Source organism: Spea bombifrons, chromosome 10 (assembly GCF_027358695.1).
Source record: "Spea bombifrons isolate aSpeBom1 chromosome 10, aSpeBom1.2.pri, whole genome shotgun sequence".
In the NCBI taxonomy this organism is placed as follows: Eukaryota; Metazoa; Chordata; class Amphibia; order Anura; family Pelobatidae; genus Spea; species Spea bombifrons.
Window position 1 is genome coordinate 10,316,428 of NC_071096.1, and position 15,411 is coordinate 10,331,838.

Genomic DNA, 15,411 nt, shown 5'->3' on the forward strand with positions numbered 1-15,411 from the left:
TGGGGAGTAGAGGACTGCATTGGGAGGACCCGCCAAAAAACTTGCAGGCGCGGGCGGTCTTTCTGGGGCTGCGGGCGGGAGCGGGCGGTCAGGCACTGTACCTGCGGGTCCCGGTAATCCCGCGCAGTCCCGCAAGGATGCCTTCTCGCTGCTCCATTACAGTGTCTCCTATCTTGCTCCGCCCATGAACAAGGCGGAGTCACGTGATGTGACGTCACTTCCTGTGACTCCGCCTTGTTCCTGGGCGGAGCAAGAGAAGAAACGCTGTGAGGGAACAACTCGAGGGCAGCCTTGCGGGACTGGGCGGGAAATCAGGTAAGGAGGCGGGGCGTGATTGGCCACAAATGTGGCGGGAGCGGGCGGGATTGGCCACAAATGTGGCGGGAGCGGAACACCCACATTGCGGGATCGGGCGGGAGCGGGATTCAAAAATCTAATGGGGAGCCTGTTCCACTATACGTAAAAACACTCCGCAGGGCACAGGGAGACCTATTTTACAATTATTAATATTAAAAAGAATGATAAGACTCTTCTTTGATTATGTGGTGTCTTTCCTTAACTGATGGTTAAGAAGTTTCATTGAACTATAAATTATTAATAAGAAAAACATACATTATAACAAAATATTTATTAGGTCCACAATAAATGGTTCCATAAGCTGTCTTCAAAGCGTCATGGGCTTTAATTAACTAGTTAATGTTGCTAAAAATATTTTAATTATAAAGCACTTCCTGATTCCATACAAAATGAGTAATGCAATGACATACTTCCTTTGTATATTACGATTGCAATATTTCAATCTTTCATAAATAATTGTATATTTCCGCAAGGAAATATGAGGACCTGGTTAGCATGTTTTCATAATGTCCCATAATCAGCTTTGCATTACAATTATTAATTAAAAATAAACATTTTCATTGTGATTAATAAGAGATATTCCATTTTTATTTTACTGTAAAAACTGTAATTCAAGTGTACGATGGCATCTTTAAAATGCATGACATTTTTTATAATTTGCTAAAATAAATCAGGAATAAAACCTCGTCTAATTAAACTAGACTGAAGAATTTGTCAGCACCATGTCTAGGTGAGGTGGACCTTGTCTATATTGTTGGTAATTTGGATTCTCACCGACCACAGATTAGATCATGAATTATTATTATTATTTATTATTATTTATTGTTTTATATAGCGCCATTATATTCCGTAGTGCTGAATGGTTGTTCCATTTTTGAAGTTGCATATGGAAACATTTCACCACCAAGAAGTCAAGGGACATTACACATTGCACATCGTATTACTGTTGCAACAGCATCAACTTAGCCTTGACCTGTAATAGCACTTACACAATAAATACAGGTATAATTATAGTGTTCAGACCTGTTCCAATTATTATTTGCAGTTGGCTTCTGACATTGCAGAGTAATAGGGAGGTGGAGCTTTAACCGATTTTATCTAGTAATAACCACCTAAGGCAACTCACCGGCATATTTCATATAACAGAAGACATAGGACTTTAACCTGGGGAAAGGTCAAATTTTAATCAAGTTCTTAGTAAAGAATTATGGGAATGCAACCGCAAATAAAGAGTTAATGTCTGAATTTCTCAGTGCAACTATTTCTCCGCCTTTCACCAGAAATGGCCCTGCTATCCCCGTTGATGTGACCAAGGTGTACAAAGCTGTTACCCTCCGAAAGTTTTGAGACCACAGTTCCAAGCACTTAATCATTGTGGGCAATCAGAAATGTTGTCCAACACATGACAGGGGCAGACTGGGGCAATTTTGGCTGGGAGACAAGCCCAGGTTTCATATTCTATGTTCTATTAAAATGTTTTATAATACAGCACATGGCCATATTAATTTGCCCCGCTTGCCAGCCTTCTCTGTCATATCAGCTGTGCCAAATAAAATCAACAATGGTTTGAGAAACATTCAGAAAAAGCAGTTTTAGAGGTTAGTTAAACTAACTTGGTTTCCCTCCTACAAAAAAAATCCATATGACAGTACATTGTAAGCACTTTAATATGCATTCTGTAGCTGAAATTAAAAAAAAGAGAAACCTTTATGGGAAGCTCCAGCTCTAGAACCTAATATGGACTATCTAGAACTCGAGCGGGCTGGGGTATTACCGAACAGATGATGCCAAGGAGTAAGGGCTGGGTAACAGAACAAATACATGAGAGGGAGGATTCTAATGAATCTGTCCATGAACGTGCAAGGGTGAAATAAAGCGTAAACTCAGATAACACATGCATTAACGTGCATATGATGAGTAGAATGCCCCTTTAAGGTTATGGATTCAATATGTCCTTTCACAGGTTGAATTGGGAAAAATGACAAAAAAAAAAATTGATACATTTTATCTCGATTAACGAATCTGGAACAATATATCTCTGCATTTTATGTATTTGTACTAGTAGTAATAGTAATAGTGATCAGGAGCTAAATATTGTACTATTTAGTAAATAATTATATAAAAAATTAATATGAAAAAATTTTAATATGAAAAATATATATAAAATATATATAAAATTATATATAAGTGAATAATGCTGCAAACACTAATAGTATGACTAATAATCAATTGATTGTCACTTTTATAATTATAGGTGCAACACTTTATTATATTTTTTTATGTATTTTTTGCTAATGTAATTAATGCAAACATAGCTATCTGGTGATGCCCCTTTTGCCTGCGGAAAAGACATCCACCTAACGTATCGGTTTGTCTTAGTCTGTCAACTCTCGTCTTGTCAAACCCCATGAATATATGCATTGTATTAAGCGCTGCGTAAATTGTTGGTACTATATAAATAAAAGATAACAATAATAATAATTATAATAATAATAATAATAATCCCTGTGTAAATGTTGTGCCGTTCCAGAACACAAGATCAAAATTTTAATGAGAAGCCCTCTGCTGGCCATTGTTTATAATGTTTACCAATCCATGTCAGCAAGATTTAACAAAAAAAGTTTTGGAAGAAAAACATTAAAGCTTTATTTTTATTAATTATTGAATTTCTTTAGAGTTGGCTAACATATATTTATCAGTATTTGCATAGTTCACCTGTGGGTTAGATAGCAATGTATTATAAATATTTATTGTGCTTGTTATGTTATTTTTGCCAATGCCAGGCATGTAACCTCAGCAAGGGTGGAAAAAGTAAACTGTAACTTAATAACAGAGAAGTTTTGTTTATTTGGATGTATTGTTTTCTGTCTTACTGCCCACAAAATAAACACAAACACCGGATTTTCAAATATGGTTAGATATTTATTTTAATCTAGCTCATAAAGCCACTTTGGCAGCTGCTGTCAAGTCAGGTAAGTAAGGCAAGCACCAAACGTCAGCAGAGGCAGATCTTGGTCCAGCTCATGATGGGGGGCCATTTACATAGGACTTCCCAGACATGCATAATGACCCAGTTATGGAAGAAGAGGGACTGGTTTTGCCAATTCCACCTTCTATCTTGGTTTGTCTTCTTCTCCTTGTTTTCCTATGTCCTATATATTACGTTGGAGCTCATGCTTATTACCCAGCTCAATACATTGGCCATATTATTGTGTTATGATATTTGGAATTTTAATTATTACCAACATGATGGTAAAAAGACCGGCAAGCTTCCATGTTCTAGTCTTTCACTGATTACTATGGCAAGAACAAGTATCACTGCATTAAATACTTTGGTCTGCAAACACATTTACTAATCGCAACATACAACTACATATTTCAATGTACTATAGTTTTCACCAAATTCTTTCTGAAGTATAAAAGAGGCTTACGAGGAATGAGAACAGAGTCAACCCCATGCGGGATACAATAACAAAATTGAAATATGCTCATCTTTAGGAATATCTTACCTTTGCATAAATACAGCTCTCGTTTAACCGTTGCAGTGTACAGTTCTTCTCACACATGGGACACATGATGGTGTCATTTGCCTCGCAGATCTCTTTACTTTGATTTTAATGAAGTAGATAAAATAAGTAGAACACACAAATTAATTCATTGTATCTAAGACATACACTTATTAAATGGTTCAGCTGCCAGTTGAGCATTATATACATAATGTAAGTCCAAGGTAGACCCCCTAGATGGTGTTGGATATCGTGTCACATCTCAAAAGAAGCTTGGTAAGCATTTGATAAGATGGCGTATTATATATGTTATTTCCCATTTTACAGTAGGTGACCTGTCATAGAATCTTTCATTTCCCTTCACTAAAAAGCCAATCCGTACTGTTTTCTTTGTAGGAAAGCTGTATGCTGATCTTGCATGTTCTTGATCACTGACATATTCTTGTGGAATTGCACATTTACTATGTGTCCCCAAACAGCAATTTCCTATTATTTGCAATGCATTTATCATGTTCTAGATCTTAAAGGTCTCTAAAAACTTGTCTCAGCTACATAGAGTTACATAGTGAGGCAGAAATACCGTGGTGTTATGTTGGAGGGTCAGTTAAAGATTACATATAAAAAAAAAAATAATAAAGAATTTAAAAAAAAAAAATAGGGACAAATAAAAAAGCCGTATTAAATAAACAAATAATGTTTCATTTTTATTGTACCATTGTTTATTTTAAATATTTGGTATTTAAATGCATATTAAAAAAAATAAATGAATATAACAATATTTAAAATGTGTTATTACCTGACGTTATATGCAACACAAAAATTGAAAAGTTTTATTTTGGTTTTAATTATTGGTAAAATTAAAACTAAAAAAAACCCAAAAAAACCCAGAATACTAAATAACACTATACATTTTATGTAAGTATTATATAAAAGACTAAATAGCTTGTCATACTCAAACTTAAAAAAAAAAAAAAAAGTTTAATAGGCCCTACTGTTGTTGGTTACTATTTTAGTTGCAAATAGAGTTTTTATTCCAAGCCTATGGCACTAGTGTGAGTCTGATGCAGTGATCCTGGTGCATCTCACCTGACTTGGCTGGAATCCATGGTAAATAATCCATAAAGAAAGACAAATAACCCAACAAGGGCGGCAGGGATCAGCATTCCTGTGTACCAACCCAGCCATGCAAAGTACAGCCCAATCTTCTCTCCAAAATACCTCCTGGAGGAGAAAAAAAACAATCATTTAATCATTAAAATAAACAACTGGATTTCAAACTAGCCATACCTTTACCTAAAACCACAAACCCATTTCTAGCTTGAGTCATGCGTGTCTCTGATCGGAAATGAGAACATAGAGATGGGAAAATACACAAATAAACCAAGCATATTTCGGCAGTGAAACAGGTCATTTTTTTTACATACCTGATTAAATCTAGAGGTTGATACTTGTACCACATTCCCCAGCGAGCCCAGCGTTCATATAACAAATGGCGGTGGTTCTGAGCACCATGGGTTTTGATAGGGTGTCTGCTCTTGTGGCTCCCCTGGAAGTAATAAAAGTATTTGTTTATTGTCTTATTAGTTTCCAAGATATTGATTCCCTACAATAAACTTAGCTGGGTTCAAAGTGTTGCATAGGAAGACCTCTCAGAAACTTTACATATTGATAACTTTTTTAACTTTATTTAGGTATATCAAAAGCTTCTGATATATGTTTTCCTTTCATGGGCCAAAAATGATATACTGTATGGTTTGGATTTCAGCGTCAGACTCATCACTTGAATATCACTTAATTAAGGTGTCTTATACTCTGTGTTCCAAGATGCACAGAACTCACTTGAGCAAGATATAATTTAAATTCAGATATCAATAATGAAAAAAACACCCTAAGGACTATAAAAAAGTTATGGAATTACAAGGAATTTTACACATTTCATCATAATCTTACCTCGTGTGGAGGAAATGCAGCCTCATAGGTGCCATTACTCAGAAGTCGGTTTATACCTGCAGAGGAAAACCCGTTTTAACAGACTTAACACTTTATTTGTCCTGTTATCTGCTTTCCTAGCTAGGGAACTGAAGTTATCTGCAACATCTTCTCTTAACGTGATTATATATGAGAATCATAGAGGTTGGTGAATCTAGACAGACAAATAACAAAAAAAAAGCAATATTCTGAAAGCCGAATGTGTTTACAGGGTACTAGAACTTGTCACCCTTGGACTAAACATCATTAGAATTACCAAACATAAACAAAGAACCCCCATACATTAGACAGAGAGGACTCTGCTCATACTGTCCCCTTCTGGAATAAATGGGGAGTGCTAAATTAGCATTTGTCTTGAATTCGTTATAAAATAACTTTACCCATTTTTGACTTTCCATCTTCATACTTTGTCCTTTGCAAGACATGGTGTACGATCCGGCTTCTTGTAGAGTTACTGAAGAATGTGTCCTTGTTGCTTATCGTGAAACTGTTTGCGGAATAAGCAGAATAAGTTACCCTCCATGACTGTTACAGATGCATTGGGAAACAATTAGCCTACACATGTTTCTGGACACATAGCATTATCTGGTAGATTTCATAATTTGTAGGGTCGCCACCTCCTTGGTTGACCTCATTGACATGCTCATTTAAGATAATTTTATCTAGCAATGGATATTCACCATGAACCATGGTAAAACACAATATGAATACAACAGAAGCAATGTGAAATGGTACAGGATGGCATGATATAATTATAATTATCTTATATCTAAATATAATATGTACAAATGAAACAATATCAAGAAGCGCTGATTTCTGGCATGTTTAAAATGGAAAATATTTATCTTGTGTGGGAGCTGGAAAAACAGTTTAGACTTAATAAGTGGACAAGCTTCAAACCTACACTTGTGTAAAAATGTCAAACTATGTAATATTGCTAAATTTTCAGTGGGAAACTTAAGGCAGCTTTTGAGTAAGTGGAGTAATTCCAGGTTTATGAGCAAATATACAGGTTCTTTTGTCAAGGGATCTTTGGCTATTTAAAAGAGATCGGTTTGCTGTAACTGAAAGACGAGAAATGGCTTTGGGAATAATAAATAGAAGATTAGTGTTGTATATTTGTAGTCACACTGAACTCAGCACAATATTGGATTTTATTGGAGAAGCCTAGTGGAATAATACAGATGCTCCATGCGTAGCTTCCACAAACTCTCTCTATATATGGGGGCATGTAGGATGGAGATTTATTATAGAAGGTGAAAGCACCGATGAGGGCAACTGTAATTGGGCTGGGAAAAGAAAATAACTTCGGGATAAAGTATGGCTACATACCCTACATGCTATACAGAGATCAAAGGGCTGCCCCGAGGGCCCAACACGCACATGCTAAACCTAAGACCTTGGGGCAAATACATTCTTATGTAGATTTTTTTATGGATCTGTTATCCGCAAAATATTCTTATGCTGTATATATGTTTCGATATGCTTAGTTTATATTACTATAATAATTTCTCTTTTAAGCAAAGGAATTGTTTTGAAATTTGAATAAATAATGGGATGATTTTTTTATATTACCGGGTATTTTTCCATGTGCCTGGCTGTGCCTTTTGAGCCCAATTCTGGATAATTACTTAATTCTGCCTAATATGCAAATCCTACATAGTAGAAGACACGCAGCTTGTTGTCTTCTAATACCACCTATGAAGCTGCCACCTCATGCCAGCTTCCACCCAAGGAGGTGAATAATTTTGGACCGTGTAATTAAATTCAGAACGGCTCTAATAAGCTGACAAATTGTTTTTGTTTGGAGACAATTCTTCTTTTTAATAAAGATGACGCAATGAGCCTAATTAAGAGAACCATTTGTTTTAATTTATTTTGTTCATAGTTATTGAGTAAAGAGAAAATACTTTCTTCTGGGATTTAGCTCATGCAATTGTAAATCAGGCTTTACTTACAGTATGTGAAATATATTCTAAGAAAAGAGACATAAAATAATAAAAAAACATAATTCTCTTCTACACAGTTTTAACCTTTCTAGGTCACAATTTGACAATCAACACCTGATTTCTCTTTTGTTCTGAAAAAATACAGATATATTACTTTCATTGAATAGAAAACTCAACTAAAATATCAATAAGACATTCTTTTCAGTATGAGAAATGTAACACATACAGATTGGTAATATTAACTTACTGGTGCATGCGAGCCCGGCTGAATGGAGCTGTATAACAATCAGTCTCTTCCAAGTCTGGTAGAGCTTCTTTGTCGAGCTTCATTGGATTTTTAGGAAGCCAACTTTTAAGCTGTCTCATGTTCCTCTGCAGACTAAGACAAGGAGATATCTAATGACAAATACTTTTCATCTCAAGTGACCTTGGATGGAGAGCTTCTAAATCAAAATGTAAACCTTCGATTTGGAATTCATGCTGTTTGGTTGCTTTATTAGTCATGAAAGAATATTAGTTCTAAAAACAAATCTTCAAAACAAACCCTTTAACAATTATTCATTGATTCAACAGCCATAGGTCACTGATCCTGAAGCCAACGTCTATTTTAAAAAGTATAAGTGAAAAAAACCCCCCACAGAAATGTGTTACAATGCGTTCTTTCCTTAAGTGACAATTATTATGGCTTTAAACTAAAATGTTGGAGGAGTCTGAAAATCCTTAAGTCCTAACTGAGTTGGCATATAAAGTGCAGCTTGGATGTTGACCTAAGCCAACCCTATATTTGGTTTTAATGGTAATTTGTAAAACTGTATAACACTAAAAACTGAAAGGTAATCCAGGGTTTGATTTGTGAACCAATTCAGGGTGTATAGAACAGTTAAAATAACTTTAAGGGATAAAAGAGATTGATGTTTAACAGATGAATTGATTAGTTTTAGCTTGGACCATGGTGATGTTAATTATCACATAGCTTATTAGAATCCTGAGGTCACATAAGTAATTATTAAACGTGGGTTTCATGCTGTACCCACATTTTCTGGAATATTGTAAAGAAGAGACATCTGAGGTTTAAAATCTTAGGTTAAATTGGCCATAGATTAAGCTGATTCTATTGTCCACAAAAATTGAGGGGCTATAAAAAACACAACAAACCAGTCTATTCAAAGAAATATGATCTGGGATTCTGGGAGTCGGCAAATTAGCTGACAGAGCAACTCAACTACTCAGGAGAATTTACTTCGACAGATAATTCCATTACTTTTTCAAAGCCCAGTGAAGTCAAGGACCAACTTTATCCATAACTCTACTACCAAAAATTATAGAGCACAACTCAACAGCAGCTAATCAGCACTCAACAGTAACTTGACCAAAGTTGACAGGAATCTAGCAAAGTTTAACTCAACGACTTGGCGTTTTAGATTAGATGAGTCGCTGTTTGACCTGGATGAGTTGATTGGTATGACCCAAATGACAACTTGATGTTAACTTAGTAGAATTACCTGGTAAGGGAACCCTTGGAGAATGCGGAATGCATATACTGGCAGAATAAGTCTACGTCAGTACATGACCTCTGCATTGTGCCTGCCAACACTAGGTAAAGGCTGCCATGTTTAATGTAGAATCTTCTGGTTTTAATAGGTCCCAATCGCAATGGCCAAGCTTGCAAGGATTCATATCCTGCTTACAGTTTTTACTTACAAAGTAACATTAAAGTAACATGTTAACATTTACTTACATGCAAATTTGGACATCTAGACACACTGACATACTTCCTTATAATATACTACCATACAACCAATAAAATAGATTGAAACATTTCTATCATGAGCTTTAGTGCATTACATTCAGCACAATAAACTACCAACATGGCTCCATTGTACACTGCTTTTGCGGATAATAAAACGGCCCGGGCTAAATATGAATCTGATCTAATAATCAGATCACCAGTGGACACAGGTGTTTGTTTCTGTTTTCTGCTTTAATAAAACAGCATAAAAAACTGCAAATATTATGGAAATATTCAAGGAAATCTGGTATTTAAAATAATTATACATCATTGTGGTTAATAACCCAAATAACTGAAAAAAATGGAAGTATAGCCAACATAAATGAGAGATATTTATAAAGAGGACATCTAATGCTAATTTTTAAATATGTTCTAATCATGCTAGCATAACAAGAAATGCCCATAGACCCAGCCAATCCCGTATTATGTTAATGATCCTACAAAGGGAGCATGCATAGACTGTAATCTTGACCCTTACTATATTAAAACATGTGACAATGTTGATGCTTATTTGAAAGCCTATAAGCCACTGGAAGGTAGATGAACGTTATGATTATGTCTTATCTTAATACATATCCATGGCTCACAGTAAAAATCCTGTAAAATCTCAAATATTTTTTTTTCTTCCATTTTTTCGGACCCATGGCGAGGGAGTGCAAACAATATGACCTCTATGTAAAGATATCCTTAAAAAAATGTTCTATTGAGCGTAAAAATTATTGATGACTGTGGGATTTTACCTTTAAGGTGAGCAGCACTGAAACTGTTAGAAATTCTTTTTAAGAGTAACACTAACTCCACAAACTGCAATTTCCTTTGTAATAAACTCAGTTTATCAGTCACATGGCATACAAAGCAATAGGTTATGGTTTTAATGATTCAGCTTTCAGGGGAAAAATTGATATTAATGCATTTTTTTCAAGGCAGCTATACTATGCATTCTAGTATACACTATAAATAAGCAGGCACAAGCATTACATGGGTAAAAGGTTAAGGGCAGTTGTTAATTTATACATTAAGAACACTTTCATAAAAAATGGAACGTATAATTTTGGCAAGTGTTTCTAATTAACACAAACTCAAGCAGAGGTACCAACCTACTAAGGTTTAACAATTCCTCATTACCATTCATGCAAACGGTAGTTAAGGAATATTATACATTAGCAGAAAGGCAGAGGTGGAAGTATACTTTGTTCTAAAAGTTAGCTTGATATAACATTTATAGTTTGAGTAATGGTTTGGGTGCTAATTTGCTGTTTTCCCTCTGGCTCTGTAATCTGAATTATTCTACACCATGCACAGGGCTGGATTTATCGTAAACCACAGCTATAGACTGCCCAACAAGTGCTATAAAATGAATCTGTGTGGCCTAGGCAATGAGTTAGGTCCCTATAGGCAGGGGGGAAGCAACACTAATTATTATGTGCTCTTGCCCGAACCTTGTCATGGACCTTCATGGACGCTGTACCTGTATGTCGAACGTCGAATTAAACCTTGTTGATTGGGAATTGAGTTGCTGCAGTCTATATTTTTTATTTTTGTTACCAGATTATAATAGGCATTTGTTTTCATATCACTGGTCTATTTCTGGGCAAAATTGGAACTTTAACCCCTTAAGGGCAATGACCGGTCCCCAAACCTATTGAAAACAATGCATTTTGCGCCGTAACAAACTGCATATATGTGTGTGTGCTGATTCCATAGGTTCGTAGTGCTCAGAGATACAACCATTTGTATCTGAAATGAGACCAGGTGATCAACCATGCCCCATGCAAACCTTTTCATTGGCAGGGTAACTTTGTTAAGGAGGTAATTATGGGGGTGGTGTTTAATCTGTATTTTTATAGGTGTTTGGGCAATTATCATCACCACTATCTCTTCTCACATAAATCCAGCCTTGCCCATGTAATCAAACGAGTTATATGATGCCATGACACACGAGTAGAAGAAGGTGACTGACAATGTGATCAAGGCCGTTTTATTCAATGGAAATGTAAGACATATACAGTGTTTTGTATAAATTAACAACTGCTGTTTTGCAGAATGGGTATTTGGCAAAGTAAAAATGACATCACCCACCAACCTGCCCATGGTTTTGCTCCTCCAGTCAGTGTAATAACATTTTTTCCTGTAAGAACATACACGTCAGCTGTAGAGAAGAATTTCTGATTATGGGTTCCTCTAATCTTTGAGTGTCTTAGGTTAAGTTAACAAGAAATTCCAAGACTAGCCTGTAACTAGAATAAATGCCATGGGCTATCCATGCGAATGTGTCAAATAAACACACCATGGTCTGTCGCAGTAAAAGTGTTGTTTGAAATATAGAAGAACAGGAATTTCCTCCATATTAGGTAAGAAGAAAAATAATAACAAATGTATAGATCAAGAGAAAGAGGTTTTGGGAATTTTTGAACCTTTTATATTTAAAATATTCTGTGTCGAAACAAGGCAGTTGCAAATAAGGTTGTACGATGATGCCACAAACTGTGGGGTGATGTAGGCATCATTTTAAAGCCTCATGTATATAAATTTCCTTCCAGTTCTGTCAACAATTTTTATACTGGGATAGTTTAAGTAACTGCATCTGTAGAAGTGTTTTAGAAATATGAGCTGCAAATCAAGAAAAAAAAAACAATATAAGAAAAATACAAGATCAATCACAACCATATTTTCCCCGGTTCATACAAAAACACAGTGGGGAAGACGTATCCCAGGGCCGTTTAGCCAGACACTGACTTCTAGGACAAAAGTCGACCTCAAGAGAATATTTTTATATTGTGCAAAGTTCCAGTTGTTATACAGGTGGCAATAAAGACACAATGAGCTGCCCTGATGTATGGAAAAAATATATACCTGTCCCGGGAGCATAATATTTTCTCATAACTTTTATAGTCCTTAAGAAAGGCATGTTCAATGACAGACATATCTGTTTCTCTTATCGTAAAATAAAAAGGATAGAAAAGAGAAGCAACATGTATGTAGTAAGTATAAAAGAGTAAAAATGAAACAGAAACTCTCTACATGTTAAAAACTCCCTTTGGTGATGATTGGTTGCACAAAGTAATTATTTTTCAGTTTTTACTTAGTTTCTCATAGTAAAAAAGCTTTAGTTTGTATTGATTTTGAATCTGTGCTAAAATATTTAGCCGGGAAAAAAAACAAGTTAACGGACTTATAGCATTAACAGACCAGTGTGATGGTTTTGACTTGTTATTCTAGATTTTGCCACTAGATGGTGCTGGAAATAAACTAGAACATTGGTTCCTTCCATAGGGTGCAGGTCTACCCCACATATCGTACACAATGGGATTTAGAGCATGTATGTTAAACAAAATTATATTTAAAGTGAAGCACTACCCTTTTATACATTCCACCACAAAACATGAAAAGGTCAAAAGACGAACTGATGTGCTGGCGTCATGCTGATATTTGTTCTCACAAAGCGAGAACAGGGAAAGGGTTGTTCTGCAACTTTGTCCTTACTGGTCCTTAAAGTGAATGTCCTTAAATTGGGGTATACTTATATTTAACCAAATATAATGGACCATGAAGGGTATTTATTTTATGTTTTGTATACACGTGCTCTTTGTTTGGACACAATATTTAATTTCCAGAGAAATACTCCATAAAAAACAATATTTTATTAATATTCATATTAAAGTGATATTATTACTCAAAGAAGAGATGCCTTCATATATATATATATAGTTTCATATATTTTTTCTTTCATAAAACTGATGTAAAACATGTACTTAAAAAGCAATCATTTATTTTGTAGTGGGGAAAGAGAAGTGAAGGCCACACGAGCAAAAGCAAGGTTACGCAGGAGGGGTAACTGAAGAAAAGGCCCACCAAGCACTTGCTCAGTGTGCCCAGTCTGGCATTATTTTTGCAGTGAAGCATCAAATAATTTGCAGAGAAAGCATCCAAACCCCAAAGGCAATAAACTCAGTTAATGAAGAGTTTGCCTTTATCATACACCAATAACGAGGGTGGATGTGGTTTATTCTTTCTACTGTATAAGAATAAACTCATCCAGGTGCAGCACAGCAACAACACACAGACCAAAATAGAACAAACAGTAGATTCTCTCTAAGACGATGTGCCTTTCTTCCCAGAGTGATTCACACGTTGAGAGGGACCTCAGAGGATTGGATTCCATTTCTGGCACACGCATGGAAAATAGCCAAAAACCTCTCAATAGCCTCACAAAATAAATTTACCTGAAGGGCATTCTGATGTTCATCCTCTCGGCGTATTTGCACAGTGTATCCCACGGACAGTGTATTTTGACAAACATAATATCATTGTTGGTGACTGCTGGCTGCAACAACATGAAAAGCAAATGTGTTAATGCGATCCAGCTGAATATGTGACCATATGAGTGAATTGCATGTTGTTTTAGAGCATTATCATAAGGTGCTATAGATATAGCTTCCCAGGGAAGGCTACCCAGGGCTCTCCTCCTTGTGGGTGAGTGGCTTTGTGAAGGAGCCATACAAGCCCTGGACAGCATTAACTGAGCGGAGAATAGGTGAGGAAGTGAGTGGGCATGGCCATACAATGCTTACTTACTGAGAGGTAGAGAAAACTGACCCAGAGACCCATGGAAGCAGCACTTCACCCAGAGACTTCCATATCAAACCCAGAGACTTCCTAGTTGTAAACACGGACAGCCTATGGTAATGTGGTGGTGGCCCATAGGCTGGACCAGAGAATATCCATACTAACTGTAGCCACACTATTTCTTGTGATTTGTTGACAATGAAAGATAACTATGAAGGTTCCTATCCTATCCATGTGCTTCCGGTTACACAAAGGCAGCAAATAGATTCATCCAATGTGGCACTATAATATATAGTCCTTCTGGTTGCTGAGGTAGCATTTGATGTCTTGTTGCTCATCTGCTCAGAGCGCTGGAATACCTAGTTTTCTATCAATGAAGACAAACATCCATTGCCAAACTGTCCAAAAAACAAAGCATTTTGTTCCCTCAAATTTTAAGGTGAAAGTTTCTATTCAAAACCATAAATGTTGTACAAGTTTTACTCAGAACGTATATTAATTATCAAGAGTTCAATGGTTCACATAAACAGGCGATGTGTTACTGCTTGCACTTAATATTAGTCTCTTTGTTTTTGCATAGCTCCTCACTGAGTGTTCTAGACAGTTTATACAAGGACTGTCCTTGACGGAGAAAAGAAATAACCTTTATCTGTTTTCAAGAGCACTTAATATACACCAGCAAGAGACAATAATACAACACTTCATTGGTAGAGAAGTGACAAGAACATAATGACAGGCTGGATTTTGTGATATGAGCAGTTCTCGCAAACACATTTCTGCCAAATTTAGTTGAGAACCAGTTTTACTTGAAACTGTGCTTATTAATGGTATGTTTCATAGAAAAGACTCTAAAAAATGTATTACTTTGCATAAAAAACACTCAAAAAATATTAAGTTTGCTATTCTTAAGAAGCATCTGCTGTTATAAACCATGCCTCACAAATAAAGACCTCAGAAGATCTACAATCAAGAATTGTTGATTTGCATAAAGCTGGAAAGGAACGTATTCTCAAAGAGTTTACATACGCATCAGTCCATAGTTCGACAAATTGTTTAAGAATGGAGACAATTTAGTATTGCGGCTACTCCCTCAAGAACTGGGCACTCTGCCAAGATGACTCCAAGGACACAACACAGAACTCTCAATGAGGTAAAACCCTAGAGTGAACATCTCTGTTTATGAGTCTTCCGTATGCAAAACATTGAACATTGCTCTCCAATTTAACATCATCTGGACAGATTGAGGGGACAATGA

At 36.0% G+C, this 15,411-nt stretch overlaps 1 protein-coding gene across 1 annotated transcript in view; it reads right to left on the reverse strand.

Moving 5' to 3' along the window:
• Positions 1 to 15,411, reverse strand: part of ANO3 (anoctamin 3) — an 83,352-nt gene that overhangs the window by 25,896 nt on the left and 42,045 nt on the right. The window contains exons 6-12 of the mRNA XM_053449164.1: positions 13,814 to 13,914; positions 8,049 to 8,180; positions 6,233 to 6,339; positions 5,814 to 5,869; positions 5,288 to 5,409; positions 4,950 to 5,084; positions 3,867 to 3,963 (exon numbers count right to left, since the gene is read on the reverse strand). Coding sequence (XP_053305139.1) covers positions 3,867 to 3,963; positions 4,950 to 5,084; positions 5,288 to 5,409; positions 5,814 to 5,869; positions 6,233 to 6,339; positions 8,049 to 8,180; positions 13,814 to 13,914 — 750 coding nt within the window. The remainder of the gene's footprint in view (positions 1 to 3,866; positions 3,964 to 4,949; positions 5,085 to 5,287; positions 5,410 to 5,813; positions 5,870 to 6,232; positions 6,340 to 8,048; positions 8,181 to 13,813; positions 13,915 to 15,411) is intronic.